Source organism: Rhincodon typus, chromosome 11 (genome assembly GCF_021869965.1).
Source record: "Rhincodon typus isolate 14 chromosome 11, sRhiTyp1.1, whole genome shotgun sequence".
In the NCBI taxonomy this organism is placed as follows: Eukaryota; Metazoa; Chordata; class Chondrichthyes; order Orectolobiformes; family Rhincodontidae; genus Rhincodon; species Rhincodon typus.
Genome location: NC_063342.1, coordinates 21,467,110 through 21,490,771, shown reverse-complemented (window position 1 = coordinate 21,490,771; position 23,662 = coordinate 21,467,110). Strand labels below are relative to the sequence as shown.

The 23,662-nt window shown below is 39.5% G+C and overlaps 1 protein-coding gene across 1 annotated transcript; it reads left to right on the top strand.

Moving 5' to 3' along the window:
* Window positions 1-99: 99 nt before the first annotated feature.
* On the top strand, window positions 100-21,325 carry gart (phosphoribosylglycinamide formyltransferase). Its single transcript, XM_020512979.2, has 16 exons — window positions 100-219; window positions 2,834-2,921; window positions 3,717-3,802; window positions 3,935-4,103; window positions 5,278-5,509; window positions 6,677-6,771; window positions 7,619-7,728; window positions 7,847-8,045; window positions 8,617-8,868; window positions 10,856-11,008; window positions 11,958-12,161; window positions 14,845-14,988; window positions 15,455-15,585; window positions 16,548-16,689; window positions 19,749-19,864; window positions 20,889-21,325. The coding sequence occupies exons 1-16, from the start codon at window positions 130-132 to the stop codon at window positions 21,117-21,119; spliced, it is 2,442 nt and encodes an 813-aa protein (XP_020368568.2). The 5' UTR covers window positions 100-129; the 3' UTR covers window positions 21,120-21,325.
* The last annotated feature ends 2,337 nt before the right edge of the window (window positions 21,326-23,662 follow it).

The following is a 23,662-nucleotide window of genomic DNA, read 5'->3' as shown; positions in this document are numbered from 1 at the left end:
GTTTTTCTGAGCAACTGGAATGTTGTTCTGGAAGTAATGCACATGGGTAGTCGACTCTGTTATTTAAAGTGCCATTCTGATCATGTTGTGCAGTGCCTGTGTTTCAGTGACGGTGTTACAGTTGCCTGTATGCCACCAGCTCAAGATCATAAACGCTTACTGGATGGGGACCAGGGGCCAAATACAGGTGGAATGGGATCTTATTGCCCAACCCCTCAGGTAAACTAATTAATTCTTCAACAGTAATTGAAGATGATTATTTTACAGTAGAGTTTATTATTGGGAATAAAATTAGAAATTGCTGGAGAAACTCAACAGGTCTGGCAGCATCTGTGGAGAGAAAGCAGAGTTAATGTTTCAGGCCCAGTGACCCTTGAAGAAGAGAAAGAAGATGTTAATTCTGCTTTCTCTCTACAAATGCTGCTAAACCTGCTGAATTTTTTTTCAGCAATTTTTGATTTCCAGCATCCAGAGTTCTTTGGGTTTTTTTTAATGTCTAATAATGGGATTGTCTCCATGGAATTGTCATGTACCCTGTTGTGCACTACTGAAATATTATGATACCTGGAGTCTGCACCAAGTGACACCGTGTTCAATGGAATTTAGACTAAACAACAGACTAAAGGGTCAAATTTCAACTAGCCAGTGCAACTTAGAGTCATACGGAAACAGACTCTTCAATCCAGCTCCTCTGCGCCAACCAGACATCCCAATCTGACCTAGTCCCGTTTGCCAGTATTTGGCCCATATTTCCCTAAACCCTTCCTATTATATACCCATCCAGATGCCTTTAAACATTGTAATTGTACCCTCCTCCACCACTTCCTCTGGCAGCTCGTTCCATACATGCACCACCCTCTGCTTGAAAAAGGACCCTTCAGGCCCCTTTAAAATCTTTTCCCTCTCACCTTTAAATCAATGCCGTCTAGTTCTGGAAACCCCAGCCCCTAGGAAAAAGACCCTGGCTAGTCACCCAATTCATGCTGCAACTTTTATCTGCTCCAATCATTTTGCCATCCCACCATTTGTAGTTTTAACAGACTGTGTTTTGAGAAATTGAAGGGAATATTAGAAAGTATATGACACCATCAAGGCTGGGCTACAGTTTTAATTGAAGGCATGCATAAGTAAGGTGTTTGGATTGTGTGCTTGGCCAGATAGGTGCTCCCCTGGGTCACTCTAAGAAACCTTGAATCTCCCTACTTTAGGCTTCTGTTCCTCAATCATTATATTGTCTAGTCTACTACTCACAGCTCCCAGATCCTGGTCTGGCTCAGGCATATGACAGACAGGTCTCATGCAGATGAGGGTGTTAAATATTCTGGGTCTCATTCTGTGGACAACACTTTTGCCATCCACATAAGTCTTGCCAATGTAACTCTACTGGGAATTAAAATCAGCTTTATTGGTACCCAACGTGGTAGAACAAAGTGTTCCAAGATTAGTGGAGAATATGAAATTAAAACCTGTGATGATTTCCTCACTCGCATTCTTTCCTGGGGCTTCAAGATTAGGAGCATTATATTTTTAGGAGTAAAAATTTAACGGTCTATTAAAATCTAACCTGGTAAGCAACATTATTCAGTTGGCTTCTCTTGTCTGATTTGCACAGTTCCTCTAATTGATTTTCTTGGTTTAATTTCTTTCATTTAGTGTTATAAATTGAGGGGGAAAGAAAGTACAGCCGTACTGGCTGAGGTTTTAATTGAAAGAACTTGCCAACTCGGTTTGTCATGTTCTTAATGCTACAGGGACTTAGAGTAGTAGTTAAGGCTGACAGTACCGAGGGACTCCTGCACAGTCATGGGTGTCACCTCTTTGAGATGTCACATTAAGGCCTTATCTGCAATGCAGGTGGTTATAAATGATCTTGGAGCACCTTTTACAAGTGATCAAGTGATTTATCCCTGGTGTTACTGTCAATATTTATCATTCCATTTTGATTTTGATTTTTTTTTTTAGTGATATTGATTATCTGGTTATTATCACATTGCTGTTTTTGGCATCTTGCTGTTTGCAAATTCACTGCTACATTACAACAGTGACTACTCATCAAAAGTACATTACTGATGTAAAATAATATGGCATCTAGTGGTTATGAAAAATGCTCTATAAATGCAAGTCTTTCTTTCTTCAATCAAACTCTTCTCTGCCAGTTTCTCACCAATCTTACTTGGAGAAACTGTCATAGTGAGGGATTGCAGCAATGTAGAAGGACGTTGAAAACCATTTTGTTTTTGGATGCAAGAGCACTGTAGCATTAAATGTATTCAATAAAATAATTAAAGTTCTTGAGTAGATCTGTAGCTCGGGTTGTGGATGCTGTGGTTGGATGGCTCGCCAAGCTGGTTCGTTAGTTTGCAGACGTTTCATTACCCTGCTGGGTAACATCATCAGTGCAGCCTCCGATGAAGTGCTGTTGTGTTTTTCCGCCTGTTATTTAAACTCTGGGGTCTGTTGGATTTGATTACCTCACTTCCTCTTTTTCTGTTGCAGTGGTGTATGTACAGGGTCTAATTCTATGTGTTTGTTGGTGGCCTTCTTGGCCTTCCACCAGGAAGGGTAATGAAATGTCTGCGAACTAACGAACCAGCTTGGTGAGCGAACCCACCACAGCATCCACAACCCGAGCTACAGATCTGCTCAAGAACCTTTAATTATTTTATTGAATAATTAAAATAAACTGATATCTAGGACATTTTGCTTCCAGTTCTGACTATGGGAGTTCAAAGATTTTCAGCTGAATTATTAATCCGATGACGACCAGCCTTTAACCTATTTCTAGCTGTTCTGTTCCCTTAGTTTTTTTTTATTTTCAATTATGGCCCTTTAGGTTTCCAAAAATCTTCTCCAAGTGATCAGGGAAAACATTCTTCAGAAAACAGTTGATGGCATGAGACATGAAGGAACCCCTTATGTTGGTGAGTGCTGTTTGAATTTGTTAACACTGGAACCTCAAACTGCAAGCGTGTAGACAAACGGCTTGGTTCTACTGGGGCTGAGCTAAACTGATCCAAGCTCGTTTTACATGTGTGCTGTGTTAACTGATCTCAACTGGGTCTGTCCTTCAGCTACTGCAGTTGTCTGCAGCATTGGCTAAGTTAGGGAGGAGAAAATTTGCTAAAATTCCTGCTCCCAATGGAGCCTGGTGACTCCATTCGTAAGTTTTTTATGCTATAAGGGCAGGAGTAGGAGTAGACTACATAGTAACTTGCTCTATTGTCAAAGAATACTTGTGATCAAAACTGATGTGCAAAAAGTAGCCATTTTGACAAGACAGTTGAAGATTGATGGTGACTTATCAATCCTTGAAAGTTACAGGGCTGCTAAGAACAGGCAACAAGCACAGATCAGTTGATGGTCTGATCTGGATAGTCTTTCATGTTGAGTCTTACCTGACCCATTTCTCATGCCTGCTTGTGCCAACAAGTTTTTAGCACATGTAAAATATTGCAGTAAATCTTTTTTTGCTATTTATCTGAGGTAGATAGTTGGCTTTCCTTAAAAAGGATGTTGTCCCTTTACTTGCGCTTCAAGTTGTGCAGATCTGCTGTGCCGGTATTACAGGCATGACTCCATTCTGCAATTAGTATTTCCATTTGTGTAATAAAGATATTTCAAGTGAAGTCCACGAGTTGATCGCTGTGGAATACCAGCATTGTTGAAATGATAGATCTGCATGAAGGCAAACCACATTCTGCTCCCTCTCTTTCCAGGGATACTATATGCAGGGTTAATGCTAACCAAAGATGGACCGAAGGTGTTGGAGTTTAATTGTCGCTTTGGCGATCCAGAATGTCAGGTAGTTTTACTGTTATCTTTGTTCTGTGTCTGAGGTGCTTACTAAAAGCAAGGATCCAGGTTACATAATATGACTTCATTTTTTTTTGTTTTATCCGAAGAATCTCATGTTGATCCTTGACTCTGTTTTCAGGTCATTCTTCCCTTATTAAGCAGTGATTTATATGAAGTAGTACAAGCAACTGTGGATGGAAAACTTTCCAGAGTCATGCCGTCTTGGATGGAAAGCAGTGCAGCTGTGACTGTGGTTATGGCTAGTGGTGGTTACCCAGGCAGCTACACTAAGGGCCACATGATCACAGGTAGAATCTACGCTGCAGATAAGATGTGTTAAGGTTAATAGAATGGTGCTCTTACTTCAATAAAATTGTAGTTCTTTTGTATTATCTGTGAATTACAGGAATATATCTGCTTTAAAATAAAAATTGAATAGACTTGGCTAAAAGTATTCAGCTTTATGTAATCTGTAAATTTGCTGACACATCTGTATGTCTGTGATGAGATCACAAAATGCATTTTTTTTTTTGCTTATTTGTGAATAAATTTGCTGCTGTTTAGAGTCACGGCCCAGGAGGATGCCATTCAGTGGATCAAGCTGTGTGCTGGGTCTCCATTAAGCAATCCAGTGATGTAAATTCTTGCTTTGGGATTTTTTTTTCATTAATAAATAGACAAATGTCATTGTGCTCACCAACATTTTAAGATTCAAGAGAACAAGGCAAAAAAAAGACTAAACTGAAGCAGTGGGTGACCCCAAATTTCTTTTTGTGAACTTTAACCCCCTTCTATCTTTTCCTGAAGGCTTTGATTACTTCCTATCAGGGCTAAATATTCATGACATACCCCTGATGATGACTCTGTTCATTAGGATGTGTATAAGAGGGAGAGGTTGAAGGTTGTATCAAATTGTTTGTCTAAAAAGCTAACATGCTGCAGTCAAGGCAGTGATAAGTTAAACTATATACAGATCAGAAAAGCCTTTTTTTTTCCAAATCAGAAAAGTTGCTGAGTTATGTAGAATATGCTGATCCTGGCTGCTGTATTTGACCTCTATCCTTCAGAGTTAAGAGAAACAAAACGCTCTGGGATTCCTGTCACTGACTACCATCCAGTAATTTGCTCGGTATGGTGTTGGTACACTGGTTAAACTTTTGCTATCCCATAATCAATTACCTTACTGACACTTTGTGTCTCAAGTGAAATACAAACAGTAGCCATTTGGTTCGACATTGGAGGGCTGTCATTAAACAGTGATCGCCTTCTGGAGAAATGGAAGGATGAAATATTGTTGTGAAGAAGAGAAATAAAAGATTGCAAGGAAAGGCAAGACTGAGCTGGAGGTGAGCAACTCTAATTCTGAGTTTACATTTCAGTGTCAAGACACCAGAAGTGAGTGTAGGGCACAGTTTCTATAGAACAGCAGTATTGTTGAATGGTATTTAATTTTTTTTGACCTGAAAGGACTTTATTTTGCAGGTTTGTCACTTGCAAAGGATATGGGTCTTCAAGTGTTCCATGCAGGCACTGCAATGAAGGATGGGACGGTTGTGACAAATGGTGGTCGAGTGCTTTCAGTAACGGCTGTCCGTAAAGACCTGATTAGGGCAGTGAAAGAAGCAAATAAAGGGGTTGAAACTGTTCAGTTTCAAGATGCTGTTTACAGAAAAGACGTTGCACATCGAGCCATTGCATTCACAAAACAGTCTAGGTTTGTATCTAAATGCTAATCAATCTTTTCCTGATATTTTGAATTCTATTTGAGCATGGGGTTAGGAAGCAATTTCAAAGTGACAGCAGATTATTTCCTGCAGCTCAAATGAGTTCATTAAACTACTGGTTCAAACACTGTCAATGCTTTATTTGGGTAATGCATTCCTCTAAGTTCTGAACAAGCTTCATCTGGTCTGAGGTTAGATCCCAGTCTATGGTGAGTTAGCTGATCTCTTTGTCAAAGTAGCTATGGATCCACAGTATTAAACAATTGTGCACCTATTGCTTCATGGAATAAAAACACTATATATGAAATTATAGGGGGTGAGATCTTTGTGATCACTATTGGTAACTGCTGCTGGAAAATAAAAATAATACATGCAGGTTTTGCTGTGAGGTTTTTAGGGTCAACCAGCCTGGTGACCTATGCAGTCTGGGGTAATAAGAGGAGAACGGACATTTCTGGTATCAGAATCAGAAATGCTTATTAAGTCATACCCCAGTATGGATCAAACATTCCACAAAGAACAGCAAAAACAAAAGGACAGAAGAGGGTGGGATTAGGGCATTAAGTTCGATAATCAGCAATGATCATTTTGAGTGGTGGAGTGGGCTTGGGAAATTGAATGGTCACTCCTGCACCTGTCTTCAATGTTTCTATGTTAAGGAAGGAAATCTGCTGTCCTTAACTGCTGCAGCCTTTATAAGCAATGCAGTTGACTCCTGATTATCCTCTAGGGATGGGCAATAAATGTTGGCGTAGTCAGTGATGCCCCCAGTCCCATGAATGGAGTGAAAAAAACAAGTGGTCTCACTAATGCCCCATATGACTGAAGCAAAACAACCTTACTTTCATGTACAACTCCACATGAGCCAAGTCAGGCCTTATTTTGTCTTTGAAATTGCTGATCAAATTTGTGATTTTTTTTTTTTTATTTTCAAATCTGCCAATGGTTGCTACAGCTATTGTATAAATGCAGATCAGCTCACCGATCAGTTTGTTTCATTCAAGAAGACGCAAAATGTATGTGATTGGAATTTGTGTAATAATAATTTTTGCAATATTTTGAACAGCTTTGAGTTTAACTTGAACTTCGCTTTGCAAAAACTTACACACTTTTCTGTGTCTGCTCAATGCTTATTCTTCACCACCCCCTCTCTGCAGAGGACTGACTTATAAAGATAGTGGTGTTGATATTGCAGCTGGGAATGCTTTGGTTCATTCAATAAAACCACTTGCGGCAGCTACCTCCAGACCAGGTAGGCAGGTATCCACTCTAATTGAATCTAGTACTACTAGCTGTATTACCAATAGATGTATTGTATATAAAATATCTTTTTTAAGCCTAAAATATCATTGGAAGATAGACATCACACAGTAGTATGTTTGAGTACCAGTTGTGGAATAAATTCTGATCAGAAAATAACATCAATGAGGAATTGATTTATTTTACATATACAGATTAAATTGCCTGTACTCTAGGAAAACTGTGACTTATATAGGATTATAATGCCAAATATATATTATAATATTGTAATTCTCCTGAAGGATGTGTAATAACTTTATAAAGATGTCATTATGAAATTGTACAATACTTTGTTTGGTCTACAGTTAGAATACGGAGTGTAGTTTGGGACAGTTCATTATGGAAAGGCAGGATGATGTAAATTTGCTGGATATTATTGAGGGATGAATGAAATGAGTTATATTCAATGACTTGGAAGACCAAGGTGTGTATTCAGAGAAGCGGTGGAAGTTATAGGGGAATTTTACAGAAAGTCCCAGGCTATGAAGCAGCTTTAGGGGTACTGAGTTGAAAAATATTTCCATATCAATGAATTGGGTAACAGAGGTGCATTAGCTTAGACTGAATATTAAAACCATAAAGGTGAGATTAGGAGAAATGTTCTCCATGCAAAGGTGACTTGAATATGAAATGTCTTACTGCAAGTGTTCATTGAAGCTAAGCTACACTGAGCATTTACAATGGAATTGAATAAGATTGAATAATCTGATAAAATGAAATTGAGTACGGAGCTAACACTGCACAGATAATGTGGGCCAACTGTCTATGAATCTAAGAAATTGTTTCTGTCTAATTCTCAGGATGTAATGCCGAGCTTGGAGGATTTGCAGGCACCTTTGACCTGAAGGCAGCTGGGTACACTGATCCAGTCCTTGTCTCTGGAACTGATGGAGTTGGAACCAAACTTAAGGTGTTGTTTGCTTGTATTGTAATTGTAATGAGTTTCTAAAACATGTGATGTTATTGATCCTAATTTTCTTTATTCCTTTATTCCCTTCCTATTCAAACTCCATTTTGACTGTGGACAGATTGCCCAGATGTGTAATAAACATGACACATTGGGCCAAGACCTGGTAGCGATGTGTGTAAACGATATTCTGGCACAAGGAGCAGAACCACTCTTCTTTCTCGACTACTTTTCCTGTGGGATGTTGGACGTCAGTGTAGCACAGACTGTGATTGCTGGTATTGCGGAGGCTTGTAAAATGGCTGGATGTGCACTGTTAGGTAAGGCAATACTGTGGCATCAATGCAATTCCCAATGTTGCTAATGAAGCTGCTTAAAATAAGAATACACTCGCAACTGTTTTCTAAGTCAATGCATTACCATTACAATGAGCAAAGCTAAATATTGGGTCTTGTTTCGTGAATGAACTGGGATCAGATAGCACATTTAATCAGTGCAACGTAATTATAAAATGGTCAAGGTGGCAGCCTTTGCTTTAGCAGTAGCATGGTTGCCTTGGGCATAAAGAAGTTGTTGGTTCATGTACCTTTTTGTCTGTTTTTTGCAATATCTCCTACTACAGGTTCCTAGTTTTCAATTCTGTCACAAGTGAAGATATGTCTTGCACAACTACCTCGTCCAACCTATTTAGAGCTTTAAAGTCCTCTTATCTGGTCATTCTTTTTCTAAAAAAAAAAGGTCTCTGGTAAAGATGCCGTATCAATGCATGTTATGCAGGATAAGCAATGGCAGACTGGCCTTTTTCTCATTGTGATGCTGTCAAGTTCTTGTTGTGTTATCATGACCATTTTAACTGTGGCAGTTTTTCTTCTCTTGTTTATTGTTTTGAAGGAGGAGAAACGGCTGAAATGCCAGGCATGTATTCCCCGGGACAGTATGATCTGGCTGGCTTTGCAGTTGGAGCAGTGGAACGTGAACGGCTTCTCCCGCAGCTGGAGAACATCTCCGCAGGTGATACCATCATTGGCATCGCATCGTCTGGTCTCCACAGTAATGGCTTTAGCCTCGTTCGAACCATTTTCGAGAAGTCCTCTTTCCAGTGTTCCTCCCCAGCACCATCCAGTTATGGTTCAAAGACCCTTGGTAAGGTTTCAGAGAAAGTATTGGTTATGAGGCCTTTTTAATTAGATAACTGCACCTTGAACAAAAACAGAAGTTGCTGGAAAAGCTCAGCAGGTCTGGCAGCATCTGTGAAGAAAAAAAATCAGAGTTAACGTTTTGGGTCTGGTGACCCTTCCTCAGTTCTGAGGAGGGGTCACCGGACCCGAAACATTAACTCTGATTTTTTTTTCTTCACAGGTGCTGCCAGACCTGTTGAGTTTTTCCAGCAACTTCTGTTTTTGTTCCTGATTTACAGCATCTGCAGTTCTTTCAGATTTTATTTAAGTGCACCTTGAACCTGACTTAAACATTTATAGAATAATATCGTTAGGAAACAGATGCTTTAATCCAACCAGTCCATGCCAAACATAATCCCAAACTAAACTAGTCCCACCCATCTGCTCCTGGCCCATATCCCTCCAAATCTTTCCTATTCATGTACTTATCCAAATGTCTTTTAAACATTGTAACTGTGCCCGCATCTGGTGCTTCCTCAGGAAGTTCATTCCACATGCAAACCACCCTCTGTATGAAAAAAGTTGCCCCTCACGTAGTTTTTAAATCTCTCTCCTGTCACCTTAAAATATGTCCCCTAGTCTTGAAATCCGCCATCCTAGGAAAAGACACCTACCATTAACCCTATCACGTGAAAGAACCACATTATACAGGCAGCAGGCCAACGTTACCTCTCTTGTGCTCCTGTATGACCTTTAGCCAGGCCCTGCATTGAATGAGCCCCTTTTGAAAAATAAACAAATATTCCTGTTTCGAGACTAGCACATGTAGGACATTGAAGTCAGTGCATGAGAGTAACCCTTGAACATGTCACTTAATTGTGTTACAACTTACATCCAAAAATTAACGAGTAGAATCTGTTGGCAGTATCCCAAAGTGTTTGTTGCATTATTGTGGCTTCTGTTTGTGCATATAATATCTTAATAGAAGAATTGCTTTTAATTTCTAGAGGGCTGTGGATGCACATTCGTAGAGTTCATTTGATGTGGAGATGGAGGTGGTCTTTCATTGAAACAACCTGCAGATTTTGCTTCAACAATAAGACTGAAATTAATTATGCAAAATAAATGAAAACAATGTGAAAGAAACTAAACTACTTTCAAAACACGTAGTGAACTGTAATCTCAACAGCATTCCTTTTTACAGGACTTGCACCAATAGACTTCTCTTCTCTCTTACAACTATAGGACTTTATTATAGTTTAAATTCTCAGACTTAAGGATCTGACCACCTCTTTCTGAGTCTTTATGCAACCGAGTTTAGACTTTTTCAGCTATAAATAATCCCCTTCAGGATTTTAATGAAACAATTTTGGTCTGAAGCTTTCAAACTAAATTCCTTACACTGAGGTAATCTATTTCTTAACAATTCTAAACTATCTGTCTTCTATAGGGGTAACTGTTTTACACATTCAGTGTCAACCAAGACTTCTGCACCTTGAAACAAAAAAGCTTTCTTCAAACTTAGGTGTTGTCCCTATGCCAAAACACACAAGAGTTTTCTGGATCCTTCTAATGCACAATTTTTACTCTTTTCATAAAACTCATGTGATGAAAACAAAAGCCTATTACTCTCCAGGAAATATCGTACTGTAATTTAAAATAAATCGCTGTGGCTACAGAAAAACTTGCATGTTCATCATTAAACATCCCTCAGTCACACACCAAAATTAATATGCCACTAGTTCAAAGTCCAAACTCTAAAATAAATTAAACTAAAACTAAAATGTATATAAACACCATACATCACAAAGCTAACCTTGCTTTAACAAGCTACTATTTTTGCTAGTAAGCCAACCAGTACCACTGCTTTTAAAGACTGAGGTTTATAACTAATTCTTAGCCTCTATTGCTAGAAAACAAAAGTTACAACAATCACACGACAGAACATGGAATCGGCTCCTCTGTGGCATTTCTCAGCGGTTTAGATTTGTAAAATTCATCTTCTCTTGTAGGGGACGTGCTTCTGACACCCACCAGAATTTATACTAAGGCCTTGTTGCCAATTCTGCGCCTGGGACTTGTGAAGGCTTATGCTCACATCACTGGAGGTGGACTGCTCGAGAACATCCCCAGAGTGCTTCCTGAGAAGTTTGGTGTTGTATTAGGTGAGAGCTTTCTTCATATAATACAGAGTGTTACACCATGGAAAGAGTCCATTCGCCTCATCAACTGCCGTGGCATTTTGTTCACCATGCAGTGTTCTCTTTCAATTCCAATTCTGGATGTTTTCTTTTCAACTTGTCATTTAATAACTTTGCTGATGTAATATCTACCTCTGGTCTCTTTATGTCAAAATTAATAGCGAAAGAAAGGCATTCAGGGCTTTTTTAATAGTTGCTAATCATATATCAGTGCCTATTATTCTCATAGCAAGTTGAACTTCCGTTGGGAAGTGATTGATTTGGATCTCAATCCTGGCAAGGTGCATCTATACCTCATTAAACACCTCCCAAGTAACAAACTGTAGGCATCCCTCATCCAGATGTACCTGAACACGTGGTTCAAAAAGACAGTTCACCTTCACCATTTCAAGGGTTTTGCAACAAATTCTGGACTCACAAGTGATGCTAAGGTGCCATGAAAGAATTTAAAAAAAAATAAAATTTCCTCTTGACCAATCTAAACGTCAGAATAGAATTGTGCCAGTATGACTGATATTTTTATTTTTGTATCCCGCACCATCACCTAAATATTTTGTAAGACTCCCTTTGTAAATGACAGCCTGTCTTGGGCTATAGGTTTATACAAAAAAGGAATTGGACTGAATGGCCTGAACAGATCTCTTGGAGCTGGATTTGAGTCTGAGTTTCTGAGATTGTAGTCCAGCACGATCCAATTGAAAGCACTTGAACTTGTGATACAATTAATCATGTAGAATTTTAAGTAATTACTTTTGAAGTGGCCACAGATCCTTTTTTTTCCCCTAAATAATTCAGTTGTTGCAATTACATTCCTGTACTGGGGAAAGGGAATTGGTAACAAAATGCCTGAACTTCAGTGATATTCAAATCCTTCTCCTTCAGTTACAATACTATTTTTATTGTCATTTAAAAGATGCGTCATGTTGGAAGATTCCTGAAATCTTTTCCTGGCTACAAAGACATGGGGCCCTTTCTGAAGAAGAGATGGCTCGCACCTTTAACTGTGGAATTGGAGCCGTGCTCGTAGTCGATAAAGAGAAAGTTGAAAATGTGCTGCAAAGTATACAGAGCCATCATGAGGCATGGGCCATTGGAAAAGTTGTGCCACATAAAACAGGTTACTTCTTATCCATTAGCTGTGTATGCACAAGGAAGGGGAAGACTGTCAAAAATATGGTTTGTTACAGTTCCTGATTTCTACTTGAATTACAATTGTAAACTTTGCTGGTATAATGGGAATTATTTGCCTATCAAAGCAAAATATTGTAAACAGTGGAAATCTGAAAGAAGAACAAAGAATCCTCAATACGTGACTGGTCATGCAGTATTTGTGGACAGAAACAAGCATTAACTTTCCATTTCAATTAACTTTTTCATAAAACATTACTACGTGAATATTCTTGAGGTTTTGGAGTAGATTTGTAACTCGGGTTGTGGTTGTCGAGGTTGGTTGACTCGCCAAGCTGGTTGGTTGTTCCGCAGACGTTTCATTACCCTGCTGGGTAACATCATCAGTGCAGCCTCCGATGAAGCGCCGTTGTGTTTTCCTGCCTGTTTTTTAAACTCTGGAGTCCATTGAACTGGATTACCTCACTTCCGGTTTTCCTTCGCAGTGGAGAGTATATTGTCAAACACATAGAACTCGACCCCATATACACTCCATTGTGAAGGAAAACCGGAAGTGAGGTAATATAGCTCAACGGACTCCAGAGTTTAAAAACCAGGCGGGAAAACATAACGGCACTTCATCGAAGGCTGCACTGATGATGTTACCCAGCAGGGTAATGAAACGTCTGTGGAACAACAACGAACCAGCTTGGCGAGCCAACCAACCTCAACTAACTATTCTTGAGTTTTAAGCAAATGCAGATGCAGAGAAAGGAACAGAAAAGTGATAATGTCAAAGGAAGGAGAGAGTAAATGACAAAAACGATGATCCAGCAAGGTAAAAAGAGGTGCTAATGGAGGTGTAAAGAAACAAAACAGAAGTCTAAAGGAAGTGTGAGTAACAACTAGAAAATTGTCACCAACACGTATTGGCTGGAAAAGTGGGGCAAATGGCAATGATGGAAAATTATAAACTCTTGAGTCCCAAAGACTGTAAAGTGCCTGACCTGCTGAGTGTTTTATTTTCTTTTATTGAAGATCATTTTTACTGAATTCACAATGTACACAGAATAGGTGAAATTTAGCAATTGGGTGTTATCAACTGTTCAGATGATATATTACTGGCTAAATGCACCATTGTGGATCCAAGAAAATCTGGCCATTGATCTTTTGTATGTTCTAAATGAGACAGTCTCATTCAACCAGGGGTGGGATGGGATAAATCCTGGGCTGGCACGACTGATGTCTGAAGAAAAGTTGGATTGGTTAGGACTGTATTCACTGGAATTTAGAAGAATGAATTGAAGCCTATAAAGTTCAAACAGAACTAAATAGGGTAGATGGATGTAAAATGTTCCCAATGACCAGGAAGTCCAGAACCAGGGGTCACAGTTTAAGGATGCAGGGTAGGACATTTAGGACTGAGATAAGGAGAAACCTCCAAACACTGGTGAGCCTGTGGAATTTACTACCACAGAAAACAGTTGAGGTCAAAACATTGAATGTTTCCAAGGAGGCGTTGGATACAGCACTTGAGACTAAAGGATGAAAGGATATGGGGAGAAAGCAGGAAGAGGCCGTTGAGATGGTTGATCAGTCCTAATCAAAATGAATAGCAAAGCGTGTTTGAGGGGCTGAATGGCCTAATCCTGCTCCTATTTTCTACGGTGATTGAGAGTTAATGGTTGGGTTAAGGAGACAAAGTACCCACTTCTTCTGTAATCTCGGCTGGACGGCAGCTGAGTGTGTAACTTCTATGCAACTAACCTGAGTTCAGCTAGGATCTCTAGAGGGGGAAACGGATTAATCAGCAAGTAACACTGCTCCTGAAGGCTGACTTATGACTCCTCCTGGCAAGTAGGAATGTGGATGTCAGCTGAGACAGCATAACAGGGGGCTGTGATGTCTGCTGATAGCTACCATGTAGGTTCACTGCAGGACTGTCATTGTTCACTAAGCTAGTGCCCATGGAACCATTCTCTGGAAAAGTACAGGTGTGATTCGGAGAGCTTGGGAAGAAATTGAGGAGGAGACCAAAGCAGCCCTCCATTTATTGTTGATGTCTTTTGCTTTTGTCTGTGTCGAGTTGCTGGCTAACACTAATTTACAGAGGGTGGTTCACACATGGAATGAACTTCCTGAGGAAGTGGTGGATGCGGGTACAGCTACAACGTTTAAAAGATACTTAGATAAGTATATGAATAGGCAAGGTTTGGAATGATATGGGCCAGGAGCAGGCAAGTGGGACTAGTTTAGTTTGGGATGATGTTCAGCATGGACTGGTTGGACCAAAGAGTCTATTTCCATGCTGTATGACTCTATGACTGTATAAGATGGTTTCTCATGGTGTTCTTTTGTGCTATTGCTGTTCATGGTCCATACCTCCAACTGGTGGAGAGATGGGGGGTGCAGAGGAGGAGGGGTGCAAAGCTGTCCCATTAAACAACGTTGAACAGAAAATAAATTCTTGCCTTTTTATTTTTTTTGTGAAAAATGATCTGAGGACTAACAGCCATCTTGACCTTTTTAACATAATGTGGAAAATATTTTCAGTTGATGTTCTTGGTCCACCTGCTTTGTTACCAAATGGTGCCAGTTGTGCAGTTCAGAATCAAACTCAGCTATTTGAGAATCTTTCCAAAAAAAATCTGTTCAAGGATTTCACACTTTTTTTATTCCCCCTCCTCATTTAGGCTGTGAAAAGGTATCAATTAAAAATCTCATGAAAATGCTACACTTAAGCCAGCAGTCTGATCAACATGCTACAGGTGATGATTTATCACGAGATTCTTCGCAGACTCGGAAAATGAGAGTGGGTGTTCTCATCTCTGGAACAGGTGGGTTCTTACGTTGCATTCGTACTTCTCCAGCTCCGACCAGAACTGTACTTGTTTAATTTGAAATACTGTTTATTGAGAAAGGAATATGGATATGTTTCCTTAATGACACAGCCCTTTTGTTCATTGACAACACCAAAAGCTCTGCTTTTCCCTTCTGGAAGCCCTCATTAAATGTATAGAAAGAAAGCTAGTGTGTTTTCAGACTATGGGACCTCAGTTCAAAATGAGAATCACTTTGACCATTCAGTGATCTTGAATTTGGTATTGATAAATTTCCCACCTATTGGGATGGATATTGTACACAGGAGAGGTTAGGAATCTGCTTTCACATCTGTTCCTATTTCCACAATCCATGAGTAGTCCAGATCTTCTAGGGAAATCACCAAAGCATTTTCAAGAAATAGAATAAGTTTGCCTGAACAAGTTGGTTTTTGCTTACATTTTTCTGTGCATTTTTTTTCAGGGACAAACCTTCAGGCCATTATAGAACACACCAAGGATCCTGCTAGTTGTGTAGAAATAGTAACTGTTATCTCCAACAAACCTGGTGTCGAAGGACTGAAGAAAGCAACTCGAGCTGGCATTCCTACACGGGTGAGAGTACCTTAGCCATCTGGACTGACCAAATGCAAATAATAACCAATAACTGTCACATTGAGTAAAACCCCAGGCTGCGAGGAGAAGTGCAGGTGCCCAACATGAGGGACAGTATTGTTGAACATGTTCCCAGTTGTTAGTGTGTAATGTTCCATGTTCAATCCAACACTTTAAATTACAGTGCCCCAGTTTGGGACAAACCCAGTGTTTTTAGGTAAAAGTGAGCAGAGGGGAAAAAATGGTGAATATGTACATGGGTAAATATGATATATACAATATCATTGAGGCATGGGACATGGTTTAAGTACACATTGCTGTCAGTGTGCTTCATTTTAGATACAAATTTTACACAAAGGGAAGAGTGAGAGAGAATGGATGGAAGAGTATTTATAGAGTCATTGAGATATTCAGCATGGAAACGGACCCTTCGGTCCAACTTGTCCATGCCAACCAATTACCCTATATAAATCTAGTCCCATTTGCCAGCATTTGGCCCATATCCCTCTCAACCCTTCCTGTTCATTTACCCATCTCGATGCCTTTTAAATGTTGTAATCGTACCAGCCTCCTCCACTTCCTCTGGCAGCTCATTTACATGGAAGTGGTAAAAGTTGGCATCAAGAAACCATTTTAATTATCCAAATGCAGTGCTAACTAATAGCTCTGATCAACCTTGAAACAGGAACCCATGTACTGATACTGAAATATGTTTAACAGAATAACTAGTTATTAAATGGTAAACCTGGACTATCTGTGATCACTATTTTATAAACATACTTATGCAAAAATCAACATGGGCTTCTAGCTGGCTGGGAAATAATTCTGTAGTCACATTTTGGTTTTCAAAAAAAAAGTGGAGCAATTTTTGTAAAGTTTCATTTTCTCACATTACATGACTGGTAAAAACACTTGCTCATTTTGCCTGATTTGGATTCTCTTTTGTTTTCGAAAATCTATAGGTAATTGACCATAAATTGTATGGCAGCCGCTCAGAGTTTGATAATACTGTTGATCAGGTCCTTCAGGAATTCTCCGTTGAATTGGTGTGCCTAGCAGGATTTATGAGAATTCTCTCTGGTCCCTTTGTTAAGAAATGGAATGGTAAATATTGATACTTCGTTCCCTCCAGTTGCTCTGAACAGTCTGTTAGTAGCACTATGTCACAAATAAAGAGAGAGTGATGCTTTCAAGGAAAACGAAGCTAGAATTAAATAACTGGGGACTTTTTGAAAATACAGGCAGGAAGAAATGTGGTTGGGGTAGCTTCATTAGTATGAGATGGAATAAATTCGTAAGCAAGAAATGATCTTGGATCAGAAGATGTTGAATTCGTATGGCTAGGTTATAAGCAATAACAAGAGGAAGTAGTTACAACATGAAAATTGTTGTACATGTGGAATGACATAGAACACAGCCTGGAACCCAGGTGGCATAGTGGTTCCGTGGCTAGCACTGCTGCCTCACAGCGCCAGGGAGCTAGGTTCGATTCCACCCTTGGGCGACTGTCTGTGTGGAGTTTGCACATTCTCCCTGTGTCTGCGTAGGTTTTCTTTGGGTGCTCCGGTTTCCTCCCACAGTTCAAAGATGTGCAGGTTAGGTGAATTGACCATGCTAATTTGTCCGTAGTGTTCAGGGATGCGCAGATTAGGTGAGTTATAGGGGGATGGGTCTGGGTGGGATGCTCTGAGGGTCAGTGTACACTGTTTGGGCCGAAGGGCCTGTTTCCACACTGTAGGGATTCTAAGACACAAATTGATGGAGTTGTGAATAGTGAGGAAGGTTGTTAAAGGATATAGCAGGATATAGATTAGTTGGAAAGTTGAGTGGAGAAATGGCAAATGGAGTTTAATCCTGAGAAGTGAGATGATGCATTTTGGGAAATCCATTGGAAGAGGGAAGTATACAGTAAATGGCAGGACACTTAGGAGCATTGATGTATAGGTGGATCTTGGGCGCAAGTCCATAGCTCCCTGAAAGTGGCAGAGCAAGTAGTTGAGCCAGTAAAGAAGGCTTATGGCATGCTTGCCTTCATTGGTCAGGGAAATTGAGTATAAAGTTGGCAAATCATTTAGTAGCTGCACGAAACTTTAGTTAGACCACATTTGGAGTATCGTGTTTAGTTCTGGTCAGCACACTATAGGAAGGATGTAGAGACTTTGGAGAGATTGCAAAGAGGTTTACCAGGATATTGCCTGGATTGAAATGTATTAGTGATAAGGAGAAGCTTGTCAAATGTAGATTGGTTTTTGCTGGAACGTCGGAGGCCGAGGGGCAACCTGATAGAAGTATATAAAGTTATGAGAGACGTGGATAGAGTGGATAATTGGAGTCTCTTTCCCAGGATGGAAATGTGAAACACTAGGGGGCATAGGTTTAAGGGGAGAGGGTGAAAATTTTTAAACCAGATGAGCGAGGCAAGTTTTTTTTTGCACAGAGGGTCGTAGGTGCCTAGAATGTACTGCTATGGGAGCTGGTAGAAATAGATACGATAGTAAAGTTTAAGAGGCATTTAGACAGTCACATGAGTCAGCAGAGAATACAGGGATACATATGACCATGTGCAGGCAGGTAGGTTGATTTTACAGTGACATCATGGTCAACAGAAACATGGAGGGCTGAAGGGCCTGGTCCTGTGCTGTACTGTTCTAGGTTCTATGATAGTTGACACTAGTTATATGGTCGTCATTAAGTTAGTATTCAATTCCAGATTTTTATTGAATTCAAATTTCACCATCTGCCACAGTTAAATTCAAACTCATATCCCCCAGTGGGATTCTGGATCACTAGTCTAATGATGTTACCACCATGCCGCGCATCCCATTTTATGTTAGCATGGATAGAGGATTGGCTAACAAATAAAAGAGAGTTGAGATATGGCATTTTCAAGATGGCACCCTGTAACTACTGGAATTTGTGCTGGGACCACAATTATTTACAATATGAATCAACGGCTTGGAAGAAGAAAGTGAATTAATTATTGCCAAGTTTATAGATGACACAAAAATAAATGGGAAGGTGAGTGGTAAGGATGGTGTCTCCTGAAGGATCTAGACAGGTTAAGTGATTGGGCAGAAACTTGGCAGGTGGAATAACATGCAAAATGTTAGGTTATACACTTTGAATAGAGGAGCTGAATACTATTTAAATGACGAAAGGCTGCAACAGAGGAGGATTTGAGGTTCTCCTGCGTAAATCATAGAATGCTAGCATACAAGTTCAGCAGAAAATAGGGAAAGTAAATGGAACGTTGGCATTTACTTACAAGGAATAGTGTACAAGAGTAGAAATTTCTTGTCAAAATTATACAAAGCAGACCACAGCTAGAATATTGAGAACAGTTTTGTTCCCTTCTATCCTTGCATGAAAGTGTTTTTCCAACAAGGAGAGATTGTGTAGGTTGGACCTGAACTCATTGGAATTTAGAAAAACGAGAGGCAACCTTTTTGAAATGTACAAGATTCTTAGGGGCTTGACAGGGTAGATGCAGAGAATTTATTTCCTGTGTGGGAGAGGATTAGAGAGCATAATCTTAGATTAAGGGTTCACTTATTCAAGACAGGGGTGAAGAAGAATTCCATCTTAGAGAATAATGAATCTGTGTAACTCCTTTTATTGCAGAAGGCTGTCGAGGCTGGGTTGTTTAAAAATGCAAAAACCTGACACAGGTCTTTATTCAGGAAGGAAATCTAAAGTTTATAGGGGAGAAAACAACAAAGTGGAGTTGGGGGTTATCAGATCAGTCATGATCTCATTGAATGCTGGAATATTGGCCTATTATTATGTGTAATAGTCTTGTGGACTTATGGTAAAGATCTGTTTGCAGCATATTTTGAATTTGAGAGTTGAGCACAAATTTGATTATTGTAGATTTGATACAACTTCGAACATAAGACCGTTATTGGGTGAGTAAACTGTGTGGTCCAGTTTATTGTTTTCTGTCCGTAAGTTATTCTCCGTTAGGAGTTGCATTTAGACTAAGTTGACTTACTGCAGTTGTCGTAATGCATGTTTAAATAGTTCAGTTTAAATAGTTAAATAAAAAAGCAATTCTTTTCTAAGGAATATGAATGATATGGCGAGAAATGCTTAAAAATTGTAAACAAGTAATTGTCTCTTAAAGACTTCATTAAATAATGTTTAAACAAAAATCTAACTTCCAGGGAAACTACTGAATATCCATCCATCACTGTTGCCTTCTTTCAAGGGAGTTAATGCCCACAAGCAAGTGTTGCAGGCTGGGGTACGGGTGTCTGGCTGTTCTGTGCATTTTGTAGCTGTAAGTATTTTCCTCTCTAGCTTTCAGTTGCTGGTTTTCCACAAATTCTGTTTCTCTTTCTCAGTTTTTGGCCCAAATTCCCTCATGACTACACTGCTTTCTTCAAGTGAAGTTTGAACACTGATCTGTAAGATTTGTCACATTGACGTTCCCAATACAGACAAGATCAATGGACACAACTGTTGTTCCAGGGCAGATGCCTACACAATGTCCCAGGGTGCCTCTTACTGTTAGTTATAGAGTGTGAAATTTCACAATCTAGTTTTGGCACCAGTCCAGATCACTGACATAAATGAGTTTTGTTTTGTTTTGGTTCCTTTATGATTCTTTGAGACAAGGCTAATGATGCATCAGTTCTCAGTCTTGCTTTCATTGGCAGAGGATTCACCACTTCAGTACCTTTAAAGATGTTCTTTATTCCCCTTTTTCCTTTCAATAGCAGATTTACAGAGAGAACAACTTGAAAGAGAAAGGAGAGTGAGAGTAACAAATTATTAGGGATTTCTTACTGTCTCTGCATGCAGAAGGAGAGAGGGAAATTGATGCTTTCTCTTCGCAGACTGAATATTTCTGCCACATTGTCCACATGCACAGTAGTCACCTCTCCAGGAACAATCCAAGCGGTTGTTACTGAGCCAAACCCTCCATAGCCCCCAATAACTGGTCCTGATTGGCTTTTGAATTAAAAGACTCTGTTTCTTGGCAAAATTGTCCTGAAGACACAAACGCGCACACAGTGCCATTCTATCCAGAATGCTTCCTCACTGCTTGAATAAGGTAACATTGTAGATGCAACTCAAAATGTCTTCCAGTAACTTATTTTAAAACTACAAATCTCTTCTTACAGTTTCCTTGGTTTGAAGCAGCATTTAATACCATTTTTAGTCTATAGCCCAAATAGAATGATCCATGCAACAAGCCACAAGTATAAAGGCTTTTAAAGCCTTTTTTGTCCAGGCCTAAATGATGTTGACTTTTTTTTTCTAATAGTATTCTGCTGTTTTTCTTTTCTTTGTTATTTCAGGAAGAAATTGACGCTGGAGCAATTATTGTGCAGGAAGTTGTTCCGGTACTGGTGGGAGATTCTGAAGAGACCTTGTCCGAGAGGGTGAAAGAAGCTGAGCATGTAGCATACCCTGCTGCTATCCAACTAGTGGCCAGTGGAGCAGTACGTTTAGGTGAAGATGGCAAAATCTGCTGGAGAGAGCAGAAGGCAATTGAAACCATGCAACATGGGACTGGTTACAAAAATTGAGGAATTTTAGAAGGGGAGAACTGTGAAAGAAATTGAAATCCCTTTTTCTGATTTGCTTATTGTCGTTGTTGTCCGTTCCACAACCATATCTCATGAAGTGGAAAACTAAAATTCTCTTATGTGCTCAATTTAATTTTGTTACTTAAAACAGATTATCCTTAACAAAGTAACTTTATCAAATAAAAAGACTTTTTCACAGAAATTAAATGGAGATTGCAGAAAAGCAAGTAAAACAAACCTCGCACTTTGTTTTCACTTGCTGTGGTAACAAAACTTGGAAAGTTTCTGAAGAAGGGTCCAGACCCAAAACGTCAGCTTTCCTGCTCCTCTGATGCTGCTTGGCCTGCTGTGTTCATCCAGCTCTACACCTTGTCATCTTAGAAAGTTGAGTTCTGTTTTATTGTTGAGCAATTTTCTAAGATCTTTCTGACGTGTATGGACATTTACAAGTATGAGTATCATTACTCCATCTATTCTTTCTTTTTAAAGCCATAGTAAAGAGAATTTTGGATAGGATCTCTTGAGAAAAACCTATGTTTAAAACAATCTTAGCAACTTTGGATGTAATATGGAGCACAGTTAGATGAAACAAAAGAGTTTATAAGAGTTAAAAGCTGATTACCTGCTGAGCAAGACCGCTTGTGTTAGTATGTGCTGCAAGAAGATAAAAACTGAGAGCAGGAGTAGGCGATTCAGGCCCATAAGCCTGCTTTGCCATTTAATAGTATCGTGGCTGATCTCATCTCTACCTCAACTTCACTTTCCTGCCCACTCTCCATGACCCTTCAACATGTTACGAATGAGAAATCTTATCTCTCTCCTTAAATTTATTCAGTGACCTGGCATTCACCACACTTTGAAGTAGTGAATTCCACAGATTTATGAACCTTTGAGAGATTCCTCCTTATTTTTGTATTAGACCAAGGGGTGGTACGTTGAAAACAATGACCTCGCATTCTAGCTTGCCCCACAAGGGGAACCATCCTCTCTGTCTTATTTGTCAAATCTCTTTAGCATCTTGCATACCTCTGTTAGATCTCCTCTTGTGACTATAGCCCAAACTGCTCCATCTCTCTTCATAAGATAAACCCCTCACCTCTGAAATCCATGAAGTTGAACATTCTCTGACATGCCTCCAATGCAATTCCATCCTTCCTCAGGTAAGGGGACCAAAACTGTATACAATATTTCAGGGATAGTAGGAACTGCAGATGCTGGAGAATCCGAGACAACAAGGTGCAGGGCTGGATGAACACAGCAGGCCAAGCAGCATCATAGGAGCAGAAAGGCTGACGTTTCAGGCCTAGACCCTAAAGGCTGAAACGTCAGCCTTTCTGCTCCTATGATGCTGCTTGGCCTGCTGTGTTCATCCAGCCCTGCACCTTGTTGTCTACAGTATTTCAGGTGTGGTCTCACTAATGTCTTGTCCAGTTTCAGCAACATTTCCATACTGTTATACTCCATTCCATTGCTAATGAATGACTGCTGTGGGTCTACAATGTAGTTGACTCTGAACTGCCCTCTGGGCAATTAGGGATGGTCAATAAATGCTGCCTAGCCAGTGACGCCCCTCATCCCATTTAATGAATTTTTAAAAAACCTATTCAGCTAGTAACAGCCTCAAAACATTGCAACAGGTTTATCGTGATGTTCCTTATTACTTATTCATTTTGTTACTTATTACTTTTACTTATTCATCTTCACTGAGCATAGTCAAATTGTATTTTCTCTAAGTGTCCAATTATCACATCCTTTATAATAGACTCTAGTATTTCTCTACTACAAGATGTCATGTTAATATGCTTGTAAGACCATAAATCAGAGGAACAGAAGTAGGCCATCAGCTCACTAATACTGCCCTGCTGCTTGATGAGATCATGGCTGATCCGATAATCTTCAGCTCCACTTTCCTGCCTTTCCCCACCTTGTTTCTCTTACTGATTAAAAATTTGTCTGTCTCAGCCTTGAATATACTTAATGACACAGCTTCAGCAGCCCTTGTAGTTCCCTGTTTTTCCTCTCCTTTGTTTCTTAAATAATAGGGTTACATTTTCAATATTCCAATCTACAGATTCTGTTCTGGAATCTGTGGAATTTGTAAAGTTGATCATTATCCATTATCTGTACAGCCAGCTCTTTCAATACTTGCTGGACTGTTAATACAGAGATACAGATGACATTCTGGGTGCCTGGGTTTGAATCCCACCATGGCAGATGGTGGAATTTGAATTTAATAACAAAATATCTGGAATTAAGAATCTAATGATGACCATGAATCCATTGTCGATTGAGATCATTGGGTTCTGCGACTTTGCCAACTTTCAGTTTCACTAATTGCTCCCATTTTATTTTACAAAATCATTTTTCAGTTACCCGTCAACACTAGGATGACTAACAGAGTAATTATTCAGTTTCTCTGCCACTTACCTGTTTTCTTTTATAAATTCTGTTATTCTGTAATTTAATACTTTTGTGTTTACTTATCTTTTCCTCTTTATGTACTTTAGAATTGTTTACCATCCATTTTTATGTTACTTGCTAAT

What these genes read in the sequence shown, in the direction of transcription:
- gart (XM_020512979.2), top strand. Translation starts at nt 130, where the DNA reads ATGCCACCAGCTCAAGATCATAAACGCTTACTGGATGGGGACCAGGGG. An exon ending in TAAGGGCCACATGATCACAG is followed by an intron (nt 4,104 to 5,277) that starts GTAGAATCTACG and finishes TTTATTTTGCAG; the next exon opens with GTTTGTCACTTGCAAAGGAT. An exon ending in CTTTGTTAAGAAATGGAATG is followed by an intron (nt 16,690 to 19,748) that starts GTAAATATTGAT and finishes TCTAACTTCCAG; the next exon opens with GGAAACTACTGAATATCCAT.